At 37.0% G+C, this 14,584-nt stretch overlaps 1 protein-coding gene across 14 annotated transcripts in view; it reads right to left on the bottom strand.

Moving 5' to 3' along the window:
• The window catches only part of CMC1 (C-X9-C motif containing 1), an 82,607-nt gene that overhangs the window by 4,977 nt on the left and 63,046 nt on the right, over positions 1-14,584 (bottom strand). For 12 of the 14 annotated variants that reach the window (XR_004182319.1, XR_004182320.1, XR_004182321.1 and 9 more), the window contains one exon: positions 2,027-2,117. Coding sequence is in view for 8 of the 14 variants with exons in the window: in XM_021934925.2 (XP_021790617.1) it covers positions 2,027-2,117 (91 nt within the window). In the remaining 6 variants the exon portion in view is untranslated. Of the gene's footprint in view, positions 1-2,026; positions 2,118-13,461; positions 13,568-14,584 lie in introns of all 14 variants that reach the window. The other 2 variants (XR_004182317.1, XR_004182318.1) reach the window with 1 other exon arrangement.

Raw genomic sequence — 14,584 nt, 5'->3', positions numbered from 1 at the left:
AACTTCCTCAGCTTTCAGAATGAGAAGAGAACTTGGGGAATCACCAACTTTAAGGAGTAGATTAAAAACGTTGAGAAGTACAGAGAGGTGTTGGGAAAATGGGAAAAAATATTATCAGGGAAGACAGAGGAGACTTTTAAGAAGGGATTGCCAGAGAGAGGTCAAATAAAAAAGAACAATTTGTTGGATTTGTCTACCATCAGCCCATTAGAGCCTTTAAAAAGAGCAGGTTCAGTGATGTAAGGACAGAAATCAGATTATAAATGAAGGTAAGAGGTAAGCAAAAACAATGTTTCAAAATGAGAGAGGATAAGCAGTTACATTCATTTCATGGAAATGTCAATAGTAATTAACAAAGAAGAACACCCTCTTATTTAAAGATGAACAAATACTATTTCTTAGTGTATCTGGGGACTCAAAGTCAAGTAAAATTTTCCCTAATAATTTTCCATTTACTTTCAGTTAATGTTACATCCACTGCTTATCTCTTCTAAGCAAGCAGAAACAGCCATCCTTCCTAGCCCTCTCCTCCCCTCAGATGGACTAGAATCTTTTATTTTCTTCTCGTATTTCTAGGGGGTGAGAGAGAGAAGGATATTCAAATGATTAATATTCAGATAAATAGTAACAAATACTAATCAAAAAAGAGCTAATATTGACTGAATACCTATCATGGTAAATGTGTTTACATACAGTACCTCACAATCACTCCATAAGGTATAATTATTCATTCTTACAATGAAGAGCCTGCCTAAGGTCACATGGCTAGCTAAGCTCTCACTGATGCAGAAGCTGAACCCAGGTTGCCCTCTGCAGTCTAGACTCCTGTCTACTCTGCTCTAGAGCTGCCCCGACTGGAGTGAAGGATAATATGTCAAACTAGCAATAACAATTATGATGACTGAATCTGAGATATAAAAGTTATTTAATCAATTCAGTCATACAAAAGCTTAAGGGATTCGTTTACTCAGTAAACATTTCTTGGAAGCACTCGGGAATAGAACTGAGAGAATATTAAGTCACAGAACGAAGTTTCACTCCTCTATGGTAAAGCTCTGAGTACAATACCTAGACCATAAATAAGGGCTGCTGTTGATATTAACTTAAGAAAAAAAATCAACACTGATTATGTTTCATCATCTACAAATAGAGCAAATGTAGAGATGAGTTTACGTTATCTCTAAAGTCTTTTCCAACTCCACCATTCTAAAGAAAGGTCTATAAGTTTATGTGTACGTATTTTATTTTTTAAAAAATGTAGGGTTCAGGTGTTCATTACTATTTTATTTAATCCCTTAAGACATGTATCATACTGACATACACACTGCACAGGCTAGAGAAATTAAAGGAAATAAAGGCTTACCAAAACTAAGATCTCTCAACATTCAATTAACAATACTTGCTAAAGTATTCTACAATATTATCTGTCAATAATGTGGGCGATAGAACTTGGGTGAATAAATCAGCATGTGAATTCAAAGAACTTCACACATTTTTACTTAGATTTAAGGAACCACAACAAAACATTAGTGCACATGATATTATAAAATTATTTTAAAAGTTAATTTGGTTAACTTCAAAAATCTAAATTTACCTTTATATCATCCATATGATTTATCTCAGCTTTCTAGGAGTTAAATTATATTAATCCAACAAATCACAAGGCTGGAGAAGGTCTCAGAGATATTTTAATTCAGTTATCTTCACAATAGAATAAACAAATATCAGTCTGTACTATATTTTACAGATCAGACTGTTCATGAAAAAAGATTTGTTAAATAGTGAAAAATCATATATTTTTGTCTGCTGACTTCATCTTTTTAATTAGATACAATGCTGACAAAATTTGAAAAGACTCATAAATATGTTGCATTTTTAAGACTATACTGGAACTTTAGACTCAGCCAACAATATGATAAATTTGGTATGGAGAGGCACAGAATATATTACATGTAATGAGTTAAGTAATATACTCTTATCTACTACAAATACACACAGAAGCACAAACATTGAGATAACTACTTACTAAGCAGTCAGACATTCTTTCAATGCAGAGTTTTCTTTCCGGCATTTTACTACCATAAGAACTCCAGAGTTCTTGCAACACTTGGTAAAATCTGAAATACATTTGGAAGGAAAAAATTACTTGTAATTACATCTGTATAAACACACACACACACACTCACACACACAATTATTTTTCTTTTTAGAAGAAAGCCTGTCGCCCAGGCTGGAGTGCAGTGGCATGATGATAGCTCACTGCAGCCTTGAACATCTATTATGTAGATTGGGCTTGGCACATGGTATCAAGCTCAACAAAAGACATGTACACCAGTAAAAGGCAGAATAAGATGAGTGATATTTACTTTGTAGAAATAAATGTGATTTGAGAGGAGGGAGAGAGGACTTCTGAGATGAAGGGCAAGGAGACTTCAAAGAGACAGGATGTGGAGATAGGATTTCTAGTAGAGAAACAGTACAATCATGGGCTGCTTAACAATGAGGGTATGTTCTGAGAAATGCATCATTTGACAATTTCATCGTGGTCCAAAGATCAGAGTGTACTTACACAAACCTAGATGGTACAGCTGAGTAGACATCTAGGCTATTTGCTATAGCCGAGGCCACAAACCTGTACCATATGTTACTGTACTGAATACTGCAGGCAATTATAACAGAAAGGTAAGTACTTGTGTATCTAAACATTTCTAAACATAGAAAAGGTACAGTAAAAATACAGCATTATCATCTTATGGAACCACCATCATATATGTAGTCTATCGTTGATCTAAACATCGTCATGCAGTGCATGACTGTATATTCCAGGAGAAATACCAAGAGTTGCCTCCTCCTTTGAAGGGGAATTGTTTGCAGACATTGGTATCTGTTGTCTAGTCTCTGCATGTCTTCTTAGTACCTGGCAACAAAAGCCGGTGGATTCCCACCTGATGGCATCAAGGCATCCCTTTGCTTTTACACAACCCTGCCATGGTTTCTTACCTTCTAATAACAGGACTCCCATTTCATTCCCAAGGAAGTTCTAGGTGCCCTAGATATTTCAAATGGCTTTCTGTCAAATTTCCACTCTGCTAATTTGCCCTTTAAATTGTATTGGCACCTTGAGTATTCTGCCTTTTCAGGACCACAAACCCAGAAAAGCCTGGTACCTATGCTACCCACAGCTGGGCCACTTACTACTCTGTCTTGTGTTTGCTTTGGGTCAGACTCAGTCCTGTCTTATCCCTTACACAGGACATATGCTTTGCTCCTCATCTCTTGAAGCTACTCTCTTGAACTACTCTGGTCCCTCCTTCTGACCACTGGCTGCTCTAGTTCCAGACTCTGCCACCCCTAATCTACTGTAAGTAAGCAATTATTTCCAAGTGAGATCTTAAACATCGTCCTTACAAAGAAGCTGTAGGAAAAAAAATAAAATAAAAATAAAAATAAATTGTGGATTGTGTTTTCTCAATATGTTTTGTAACTTTTACAATACAAAATAATCAAGATTCCTCTCTTAAGCTATGTGTTATCCTTCCAGGTACTTGGGATTATACATTATTTATAATTGTCTTAAACAGATAATTTTAGGAATGTCCATGAAAATACATACTTATGTAACAAAAATATTTTTAAACCACAAGCAACCAAAAATGAGATTAAATGCATAAAAAATTCATTACGGGCCGGGCACGGTGGCTCAAGCCTGTAATCCCAGCACTTTGGGAGGCCGAGGCGGGAAGATCACCTGAGGTCAGGAGTTCGAGACCAGCCTGGCCAACATGGTGAAACCTGTCTCTACTAAAAATACACAAATTAGCTGGGTGTGGTGGCAGGTGCCTGTAATCCCAGCTACTCAGGAGGCTAAGGCAGGAGAATCGCTTGAACCTAGGAGGCGGAGGTTGCGGTGAGCCAAGATCGTGCCATTGCACTTCAGCCTGGGAGACCAGAGTGAGACTCTGTCTCAAAAAAAAAAAAAATTCATTATGGGGGCTTTGCTGGGACAAGAGTCCTACAGCATAGATACCTGTATCCACTCACAACATCATAGTGATACTTCCAAGAAAATTGGTGGAATAGGAAGAAGGAACAAGGGATGCAAGAAATGACTTCAATTCAAATAACGTGCGTGATCACACGAAATGAGTTCATACATAGTATTCCCCTTCAAGGACACACAGGATTAGTTCCCTTTGGCTTCTGCTTCACTAGTCTCAGCAGTCCCAACATTTGCTCTCTTATTCCCAACCCAGCCTGTTAAGACTCTAAATGTAATCAAGTATCTTCTTTATTCCAACTACAAATGTTCTTGTTCCTCTTGATGCAGAGGAGCTGGGCACACAGGTCAAATCAAACCAAGGGAAATTCCTTTGTGCCCTTTGACTAAGGACTCCCTAACACTCAAAAGGCAAAGCGGACTTACAGCCAGCTCTCCAGTGCAGATGCTGAAGGGTAGCCACATGGCTATCTAAAAGTCAATTATCTTTCACTCTGGAATGCCTATCTATTCTTACATGTTAATTTTTCTATTTACAGCATGATGTTAAGATCTACCTTTATATAAGCAAAGACTACGATCCCCAAATAAAAAGACATGGGCAATCCTCAAACAGTATGTATATAAAGTTAATCCGGAATTAGCTAAATCTAGCTAAAGGCTTAAGAGAACTGCCATGCTCAATAGCGGTAATGAACCATTGGCTGCATTCCCCTGCACCACCTTACCTTTACTGTCACCTTACTATACCTATACCAGACCAGTTCACCCAAATAATGTCTAGAAGAAAGGTAATTAGATAATGAATTTTGCCTCATGAAAACACACTAGTTGACCAAACTTCAGGCCTTTTCTGGAAAACACAGACACAATGGCTGTTAGCAAATGTTTACTTTCTGAATTTAACAAACCCAATATTTTACCTTACTTGAGAATAGGATGCTTAGGCATTGCATTAAGATTTGTTTTGTTTACTATTAATAAAAATGTCCTTGGTAGGGAACTGGTACAAAATAGCATTTATGTGTTCTGATCACAATAAAGGCATAGTCTATACACTTTCACACTTGTCCATATCTCTTCAGGAATAAATGTGACTGACCTGAAGCCTAAAGCTGTCTGTAAGGTTTCTGTCACTTGTTTAGCAACAAGATTTTAATGAGGACCTTTCTTTCATTCTACATTAGCATATATTCATAGAATAGTGATGCTGCTAATACTGCCAACTGATTTCTAAAATGGAATTCTGAAACAAATCCAATTTAAATCACTTCCATCTTTCAATTTATGTTAAATGTTAGAGAGCTTGTATATCTGATTCTATCAATAATTTAATTACTATTAAAAACTACAAAAATCAAATTTCATTCAATTCAGTCTATCTTAAGATAATATAAAAGAATATCAATAAAAAGTAGGAATGTGGAGAGATTGTTAAAAGTTATTCAAAGGTTTAAAGTAATGAGCACTCAATATATTTTTTCTTTAAGATATCAAGAACATAAAATTCTGTGTCTTTCTTTTGTAAACTCTTCATTTATCTCAAGGAAACCACATAATATCATAAACTATTGGTAAAAATATTCTCTGAAGCCAGGCACGGTGGCTCACGCCTGTAATCCCAGCACTTTGGGGGCTAAGGTGGGTGGATCCCTTGACGCCAGGAGCTTGAGTCCAGACTGGCCAGCATGGTGAAACTCCATCTCTACTAAAAGTATAAAAATCAGCTGGGCATGGTGGCAGCGCCTGTAATCCCAGCTACTTGAGAGGCCAAGGCAGGAGAATCACTTGAATCCAGGAACAGAAGGCTGCAGTGAGCTGAGATCACACCACTGCACTCCAGTCTGGGCAACAGAGTGAGACTCTGCCTCAAAACAATAATTAAAAAAAAATTCTTTGGATATAATTATATTTGGCTCAAGATTATCTAGGAAAAAAAAAAGAGATAAAGTCTTCTCCTAACTTTAACATAATGGACAAAATAATTATTCACATTGTAATTAAGTACCAGTAGCCTATATAATTTCCAGTTTAACTATGATATGAAAAAAACTTGGGAGCTTCCATATAAAACAGTAACATAAGTAATTTATTTTTTAACTCATTTAATTTATGGAACTTCCAGATATACGTCAATATTTAAATAATTCCCAATAATATGGTTCCTTAATCGAGCAAAGGATAAATATGGCAACTGTGCATTGAACTAGAAATAGCAGATAGTTCATCTTTTACACTTTCTCTGCACATAGTTTCAAGCAACATCATTACTTTGCAAATGCAGTTATCCAGTTAGAACTAAAGCATTCACTGAGATGACAATTTTAAAACACACCAAATTAAAAGAAATAATCCCTATTATTTCATTTCTCTGATTAGAACGACTCTGTTCGTATCTCCATTAATTTGATTTTAAAATGAATTTTTTCACAACTATCTTTAGACACAGCACTTATTCCTAACTTTTCAGTACTTTAATTTCCTTAGCCAGTCAAGTCTTCAAAAAAATGCCTATTTTCTCCCAGCATTACAAAAAGCAAAGGCATATTTGGATACCAATATAATTTAGAATTTTAACATATAAGCTATAGGCAATATTTCCATAACTGCACCATCATCTTAATAGGTGGAAAAAAATTAGGACATCCTGTTTATTAAAGAACATAGTAGGGCAGACTTAAAAATCCTCCTAAATTCATAATACATCATATCAACTCTATAAATAGGAGTCTGAATCACAAAACATTCCTTACATAAAACTAGGTAAGAATAAAAGCAGAGAGGTATTTTAAACTTAATGTAGGAAAGATCTTTTGAACAGTTAGTGAATTATAAGAAGTTTTAAAAACATAGGACTAAAAATGATAAAATTTGAAAGAGGGTCTAAGTGCTGACTTTTAGTAAGATTTCCCTTCAGACAAAGGTATCTGCAGTTTTAAATCTGTGATGTAAATTAAAATCTACAACAAATTTTCTCAAGAAAAGCTATCTTTTATGTGAATACTTCTGCAGTGAACAGTCTAATGTCAGGTCCCTCTAGACGATGCCTAAGAGCTGCGCCACTCTCAGTAATCATCATCCCTTCTGGAAGCTGTGAAGTAAAAAGTGCCTGAAGACAACAGGAGGTCACCCTCAGTTTTCAATGCAGTGATGAAGGTCTGAACCAAAGCAGAGACAATGAAGACAGTATTTTTGTCCTCTTCGTTCTCATGACTGCTCAGCTGAAGGAAATCAAGGCCAGAGGGACACACAGCACATTATTCTGTATAACCAACAGCATGAACAGTATTTCATGAGCTTCTGACTTCATATATATTAGTCTATAAAATTTAGTAACACAATTGTAGGTCTCCCTGTGACTTCTGCATCAATGATCTAAGTACTTTGACTTTTGGAAAGAATCGAATCCAACCCACAGAAAAAGCCAAATATAAATTACTTCCAGACTGGATGAGAAGTAAATTAGGATAAATTCAAGTAAGCTGAAAAAGGTGCACAAATCTTTTCCAGCAAACATTCTAGCCACCCATCCCTCCAAAAAAAAAAAAAAAAGAGTACCACAATTTTCTAAAGATCCATAAAACTATCAGTTCACATGGAAAAATATAATGTCCAGAAATGATAAACACCTTTTATAACATGGGTCCCCCAAATTCCGCACTGCAGACTGGTACCAGTCCATGGCCTGTTAGGAACTGGGCAGGACAGCAGGAGGTGAGCGTCTGGCTAGCGAGCATTACTGCCTGAGCTCCACCTCCTGTCAGATCAGCAGCGGCATTAGATTCTCACAAGAGAACACACCCTCCTGTGAAGAACTGTGCATGCAAGGGATCTAGGCTGCATGCTCCTTATGAGACTCTTAACTAATGGCTGATGATCTGAGGTGGAATCGTTTCATCCCGAAACCACCGCAAAAGTGTCCTCCACAAAACTGGTCCCTGGTGCTAAAAAGGTTGGGGATTGCTATTTCACAAGACATATATTGAAACAGTGGCTTCTTCACTGCACTACATCCTTAAAAACATTTCCATTTTCAAAGGCAAATCTATACACTGCAGATGGGAAATCACCAAATCATTACCTTAATTTTTAAGAAAAGATTCATTTGTAAATACTGAGTTAGTTTTTCTTTAATTACCAAAGTAGAATGAAAAAGAAAAAATTACCTACATTCCTATCTTCATGATAGCAACAATAACAGCTAATATTTATTGTGTTTATAATAGGCACTGTCCAATGAGTTAATTAATGATTCACATGTATTAGCTGATTCAATAAATTACAACATTTAAGTATTTTCTCATTTATCCAGGGGCTCATAAAATACCATTCATTCATTCAACAAACATTTTCAAAGTACCTACTGTGCATATAAACACCGTGCTAGCTTCTGGGGTTACCACGTAGAGTAAGAAAGAGAGGGTTCCTACTCTGTGGGAGCTAACAACAGTCCCTGAAGAAGACAAGTAATCTTCAAATGCTAACAGTTGAGTTGATACCTGCTCTGGGCAGGGAGGGTGCTATGGAAGCACAGAATGGGAACCTCAAACATATTCAGGAGGGAATTCCAATATGAAGTACTCTTAAGCTATGATGTACACCGTGCTGTGTTAGCAAAGGAAGAGAGGGAACAGTATTCTGGACAAAGGTAAGGGCACAGAAGATCTGGAGGTGAACAGGCAGGACATATTACAGAGAATAATTCAGAATGGTTGGTACATTTGCTATTAGCTTGTGAGAGAGAGAGAGAGTGTGTGTGTGTGTGTGTGTGTGTGTGTGTGTGTGTGTGTGTGGTGGATGCCAGGTGGAGGAGAAAAGGCATGTACCAAGTAAGACCAGTTGGCAATGTTCAAATGTTTAGGCTGTGTTCTAAGGATTATCGAAATCCTCAAAAGAGTTTATGCAGTGGAATGACAAGATCATGTTTTCTTCTGCACAGAACTTTAGAGTAGGCAGGGAAAACAGAACTGGAAATAAGAAAACTGGATAGAAAGTTAGTACAACAGTCCAAGGGGCTAAAAACATTTAAACCTGTGGCAGACAAAGTAGGAAAGGACAGAAGTGAGTGAATAAAAATGAAACCAGAGAGAACTAACAGGACTTGGAATATAGTTATTTATGAGTGTAATAGAAGGAGGAGTCAAGGATAACCCCTAATTTTCTTGCTGGGTGCATGATGGCCCAGGTTGATGACTTTAAAAACACCAGAAAAACAAACAAAAGCACTGTTGTACATAACACACACTCACCAAAAAGGAATAGCATATGAATTTGTTCTGTTTTGGTGGAGGAAGATGGAATAAAGATGACAATGAATTTAGGACATGTTCAGTTAAGGAGCCTGTGAATCATCCAAGTAGAAGGCAGTTAGCCATGATTCTGAAGCAAGTTCTGAAGACACTGTTTTGATAGCAGTAACTTAACAAAAATAATGAAAAGAGGCCCTGGACAACCACTGAGGAATCCTAACAGTTCACGCTAGGAGAAAAAGAAGAAACTGGAAAAATACAGAGGACTATGTGGCATCAGAGAAAGCAAGGAAACCAAGCATTTGACTCTCAGTATAAAATCAGGGTCCACTAGACCCAATTTTAGTTTTGCAGATTTCTTTTTTTTTTTTTTTTTTTGAGACGGAGTCTCGCTCTGTCATCGGGCTGGAGTGCAGTGGCATGATCTCGGCTCACTGCAACCTCTGTCTCCCAGGTTCAAGCGATTCTCCTGCCTCAGTCTCCCGAGTAGCTGGGACTACAGGCATGTGCCACCACACCTGGCTAATTTTTTGTATTTCAGTAGAGACGGGGTTTCACCATGCTGGCCAGAATGCTCTCGATCTCCTGACCTCGTGATCCACCCACCTCAGCCTCCCAAAGTGATGGGATTACATGCATGAGCCACCACTGCAGGTTTCTTTTATAACTATTTCAAGGATATTTTATGACTTTATTCTTTCTTAGAGTCCTCCAAAAATCTAAAGAAAATTGACATATTTTTAATACAATAAAATTCATTTTAGCAAATAGGATCATTTGATCTTGGTGTAAAGCTAAGATTCAATATATAATTTATTGATCTTATTTTTCCTGTATCTTCAAACATTTAATTTCATCATAGTAGAAATTATTGCATCATGGCCTGCCAGTTATTTCCAACTATGCTAAAAATAACTACGATAAGAAAAGAAAATGATGAAATCCCCTAGAAGGATGCAATAGTGAAATAAAGCCTTTCATTATTCCATCATATTTACTATATTGCTCAATGTATTGTATTACTGTTTATGAAGATATAAAAGTAGCTTTTTCTTTTCTTTTTTCTTAAAGCTTTCACTGAATACAGTTAAGATTTGAATTTTTTTTTCATTTTCTGCCTATGTTAGGTAGCATAATAGTCCCCAAAGATGTCCCAGTCATAATCCCGGAAACCCATGAATATGTTAAGATACATAGGAAATGGGAATTAAGGATGCAGACAGAATTAAGTTTGCTAATCAGTTGAAAATAGGGAGGTTATCTCGGAAGGCCCAAAATAATCACAAGGGTCTTTAAAAGTGAAAGACAGATGCAGAAGAGGACAGGAGAAAAGAGATGAGATGATGGAAGCAGAGTCAGAGAGATTCTATCTTGCTGGCTTTAAAGATGGAAAAAAGAGAATACCTTCACCTTTGCTGAAAAAGGCAAGGAAACAGACTTTCCCCTAGAGCCTCCAGAAACAAACACAGCTCTGCTAACACCTTGATTTTAGCCCAGTGAGACCTGTCACACTTCAGAACTATGGAACTATAATATAATGAATTTGTATTGTCTTAATAAAGCTACTAAGTTTGTATAATTTGTCACAATAGCAATAGAAAACTAACATGCTACCACAGTACGGGGAAAAACTGGCCAAAAGATGTTTTGCAATTATTTGATTAGAAGAATGCAAAGAAACCAACAGCAGCACTCTACAATTTAACGAAGATGATGAAATTGATGATATAAGCACATAATCATATCGACTATAAGTCTTCAGATGATAGCATCCCAGATGAATTTTCTCAAAATCAGGAACTGATGAGTGAATAATACTTTTTTTTCTTGTCACCCAGGCTGGGCACTGGTAAGATCATAGCTCTCTGTAGCCTTGAACTCTGGAATCAAGTAATCCTCCCACCTCAGCCTCCCACGTAGCTAGGACTACAGGTGTGTGGCACCACGTCTAGCTAATTTTTTTATTTTTACTTTTCATAGAGACAAGGTCTCACTATATTCACAGGCTGGTCTTGAACTCCTAGCCTCAAGCAATTCTCTTGACTTGGCCTGAATAATACATTTTTAAGGACAAAAAGGAAATATAGTATTCTCATCCTATTAGACATTTAACAGGAGTGATTTTTCATGAAATATAAAGTAACAACTTGTAACCCATTGTGCTAAAAACAGGGCAATGCAGTATTCTTCCATCTTTCATGATATCTGTGTGTTGAAATGTACTTGATCCAAATGTTGAAGACAGATGTATTTAAAAGGTGATTAAAAGGAAATAGTATTTGTAAATCTAAAAGTAAAAATGTTTTAAAATTATGGAGCCAAAAAGACGGCATCTTCACTTCAACAAAATTATGAGTCATTAGTGTTTTTAAAAATATTTTATTTTGGCTGGGCACAGTGGCTCACACCTATAATCCCAGCACTTTGGGAGGCCAAGGTGGGCGGATCATCTGAGGTCAGGATTTAGAGACCAGCCTGGCCAAACTGGCGAAACCCTGTCTCTACTAAAAGCACAAAAATTAGCCGGGTATGGTGGCGGGCACCTGTAATCCCAGCTACTCAGGAGGCTGAGGCAGGAGAATTGCTTGAACCCAGGAGGCGGAGGTTGCAGGGAGCCGAGATAGTGCCACTGCACTCCAGCCTGGGCAACAAGAGCAAGACTCTGTCTCAAAAAAAAAAAAAAAATTATTCATTTTAAAGATGTAAGTATTTCACCAACAATTATTATATATGTAGAAAATGCTAAAGATTCCTCTAAAAGACCACTGGATCTGATAAATGGCATCAGTAAAGTTTCAGGATACAAAATCAACATGCAAAAAATAACTCAATCCCATTTACAATAGCCACACACACACACACACAAATACATCTGGCCAAGGAGGTGAAAGAGCTCTAGAAGAACTACAAAACACCGCTGAAAGAAGTCACAGATGAAACAAATGAAAAAACAACCCATGCTCATGGATTGGAAGCGTCAATGTCATTAAAATGCCCATAATGCACAAAGCAATCTACAGATTCAATGCTATTCCTATCAAAATACCAATGTCTTTTTTCACAGAATAGGAAAAAACCATCCCAAAATTTATATGCAACCAAAAAGGAGCCCAAATAGCAAAGTAATCCTAAACAAAAAGAACGAAGCTGGAAGCATCACATTACCCAATTTTAAAATATACTACAAGGCTATCGAACCAAAATAGCATGGGACTGGTACAAAAACAGACACACAGAACAATGGAACAGAATAGAGAACCTGGAAATAAAGCTGCACACCTACAACCTACTGATCTTCAACAAAGTAAACAAAAATAAACACTGGGGAAAGGATACTTTATTCAATAAATGATGCTGGGAAAACTGGCTAGCCATATGCAAAAGAATGAAACTCAATCTCTACCTCTCACCATATACAAAAATTAACTCAAGATGGATGAAAGACTTAAACGTAAGACCTCAAACTACAAAACAAAACAAAACAAAACAAAAAATTCCTAGAAGAAAACCTATGAAAAACTCTTCTGGACATTGGTCTAGGCAAAAAATTTATGACTAAGACCTCAAAAGTAAATGAAACAAAAAGAAGAATTGACAATTGGGACCTAATTAAACTAAAGAGCTTCTGCCCTGCAAAAGAAACCATCAACAGGGCAAACAGACAACCTAGAGAAAAGGAGAAAATACTTGCAAACTATGCATCCAACAAAGGACTAAGAGATGTTGTTGAGGATGCAGAGAAAGGGAATGCTTATAAACAGAATGTAAATTAGTTCAATCCCTGTGGAAAGCAGTTTGGAGAAGAACTAAAAGTAGAACTGGATAATCCCGCTACTGTGTAGCTACCCAAAGGAAATCATTCTACCGAAAAGACACTTGCCCTTGTATGTTTACTGTGGCGTTATTTACAACAGCAAAGTCATGGAATCAACCTAGCTCTCCATCAATGGTGGAAGGGAGAAAGAAAATGTGGTATATATAGACCATGGAATACTACACAGCCATAAAAATGAAAACATGTCCTTTGTAGCAACATAGATTTAGCTGGTGGCCATTATCCTAAGTGAATTAAAAGAGAAATAGACAAATACTGCATGTTGTCACTTATAAATAGGAGCTAAACAATGGGTATGCAGGGACATAAAGATATAAACTATAGCTACTGGGGAGTCCAAAATGGGAGGGAAGGAGGAAGCATAAGGGCTGAAAACCTACCTACTGGTTACTATAATCACTGTTTGGGTGATGGTTCAATAGACGCTCAAACCACTGCATTATACAATATATTCATGTAACAAACCTCCACATGTACTCCTCAAATCTAAAACAAAACAAAACAAAACAAACAAACAAAAATTTAAAGATTAATGGTAAACTAGAACCTATTAGAGCTATACGGAGTCAGAATCTTTAAAATAGATTATGTTCTAGGTTCATGATGAGCAGTTAGTGGCAATCAAAGGACATAAACCATTCCAAGTTACAGAACTTTCAGAACAAGTAAAATAGGGAATAAAAATTGGGGCTTGCTATATTTAAATTCTTATTATACTTTCTAAAGTCACTGTCTTCATTCTTCTATAAATTATTTGAATATAACGTTAAAATATAAAAACTAACAAATTGTATCCATCAGATGACTGTATTTTCTGGGAAAGTTTGGGTCAAGGAAGAAATAATCATTATTGTCAAATGCTGTTGAGACATCTACTAAGATGAGTGAAAATCACCCAACAGTTTTTATGTTACAATTTTAAGCCATACTGTCCAGAAATACCTTAGATTCACATAACTCCAGTGAGGGGATCAGAACAGATAAAAATCCTGACTTCGTATGTTTGATGCATTAAACATAGCTTTTATTTTCAGTTCTCTAGGACAGTTATTCCTTATATCCATATTCACAGATTTCAGGGATTATGACTGGGACATCTGTGGGGACTATTATTCTACCTAACATAGGCAGAAAATGAAAAAAAATCCAGTGACAAAAGGAATATAAAATATCTCATTAAAAATTTTTAGGCCGGGCGCGGTGGCTCAAGCCTGTAATCCCACCACTTTGGGAGGCCGAGACGGGCGGATCATGAGCTCAGGAGATCGAGACCATCCTGGCTAACACGGTGAAACCCCGTCTCTACTAAAATACAAAAACTTAGCGGGCGAGGAGTGGCGGGCACCTGTAGTCCCAGCTGCTTTCGGGAGGCTGAGGCAGGAGAATGGCGTAAACCCAGGAGGTGGAGCTTGCAGTGAAAGCTGAATCCGGCCACTGCATAGCCTGGAAGCGACAGAGACTCCGTCTCAAAAAAAAAAAAAAAAAAAAAAAATTATATTGGCT

This window comes from Papio anubis, chromosome 2 (assembly GCF_008728515.1).
Source record: "Papio anubis isolate 15944 chromosome 2, Panubis1.0, whole genome shotgun sequence".
NCBI classification, from domain to species: Eukaryota; Metazoa; Chordata; class Mammalia; order Primates; family Cercopithecidae; genus Papio; species Papio anubis.
The sequence above is the reverse complement of the archived record's forward strand: the minus strand, read 5'-3'. Positions and strand labels throughout refer to the sequence as shown.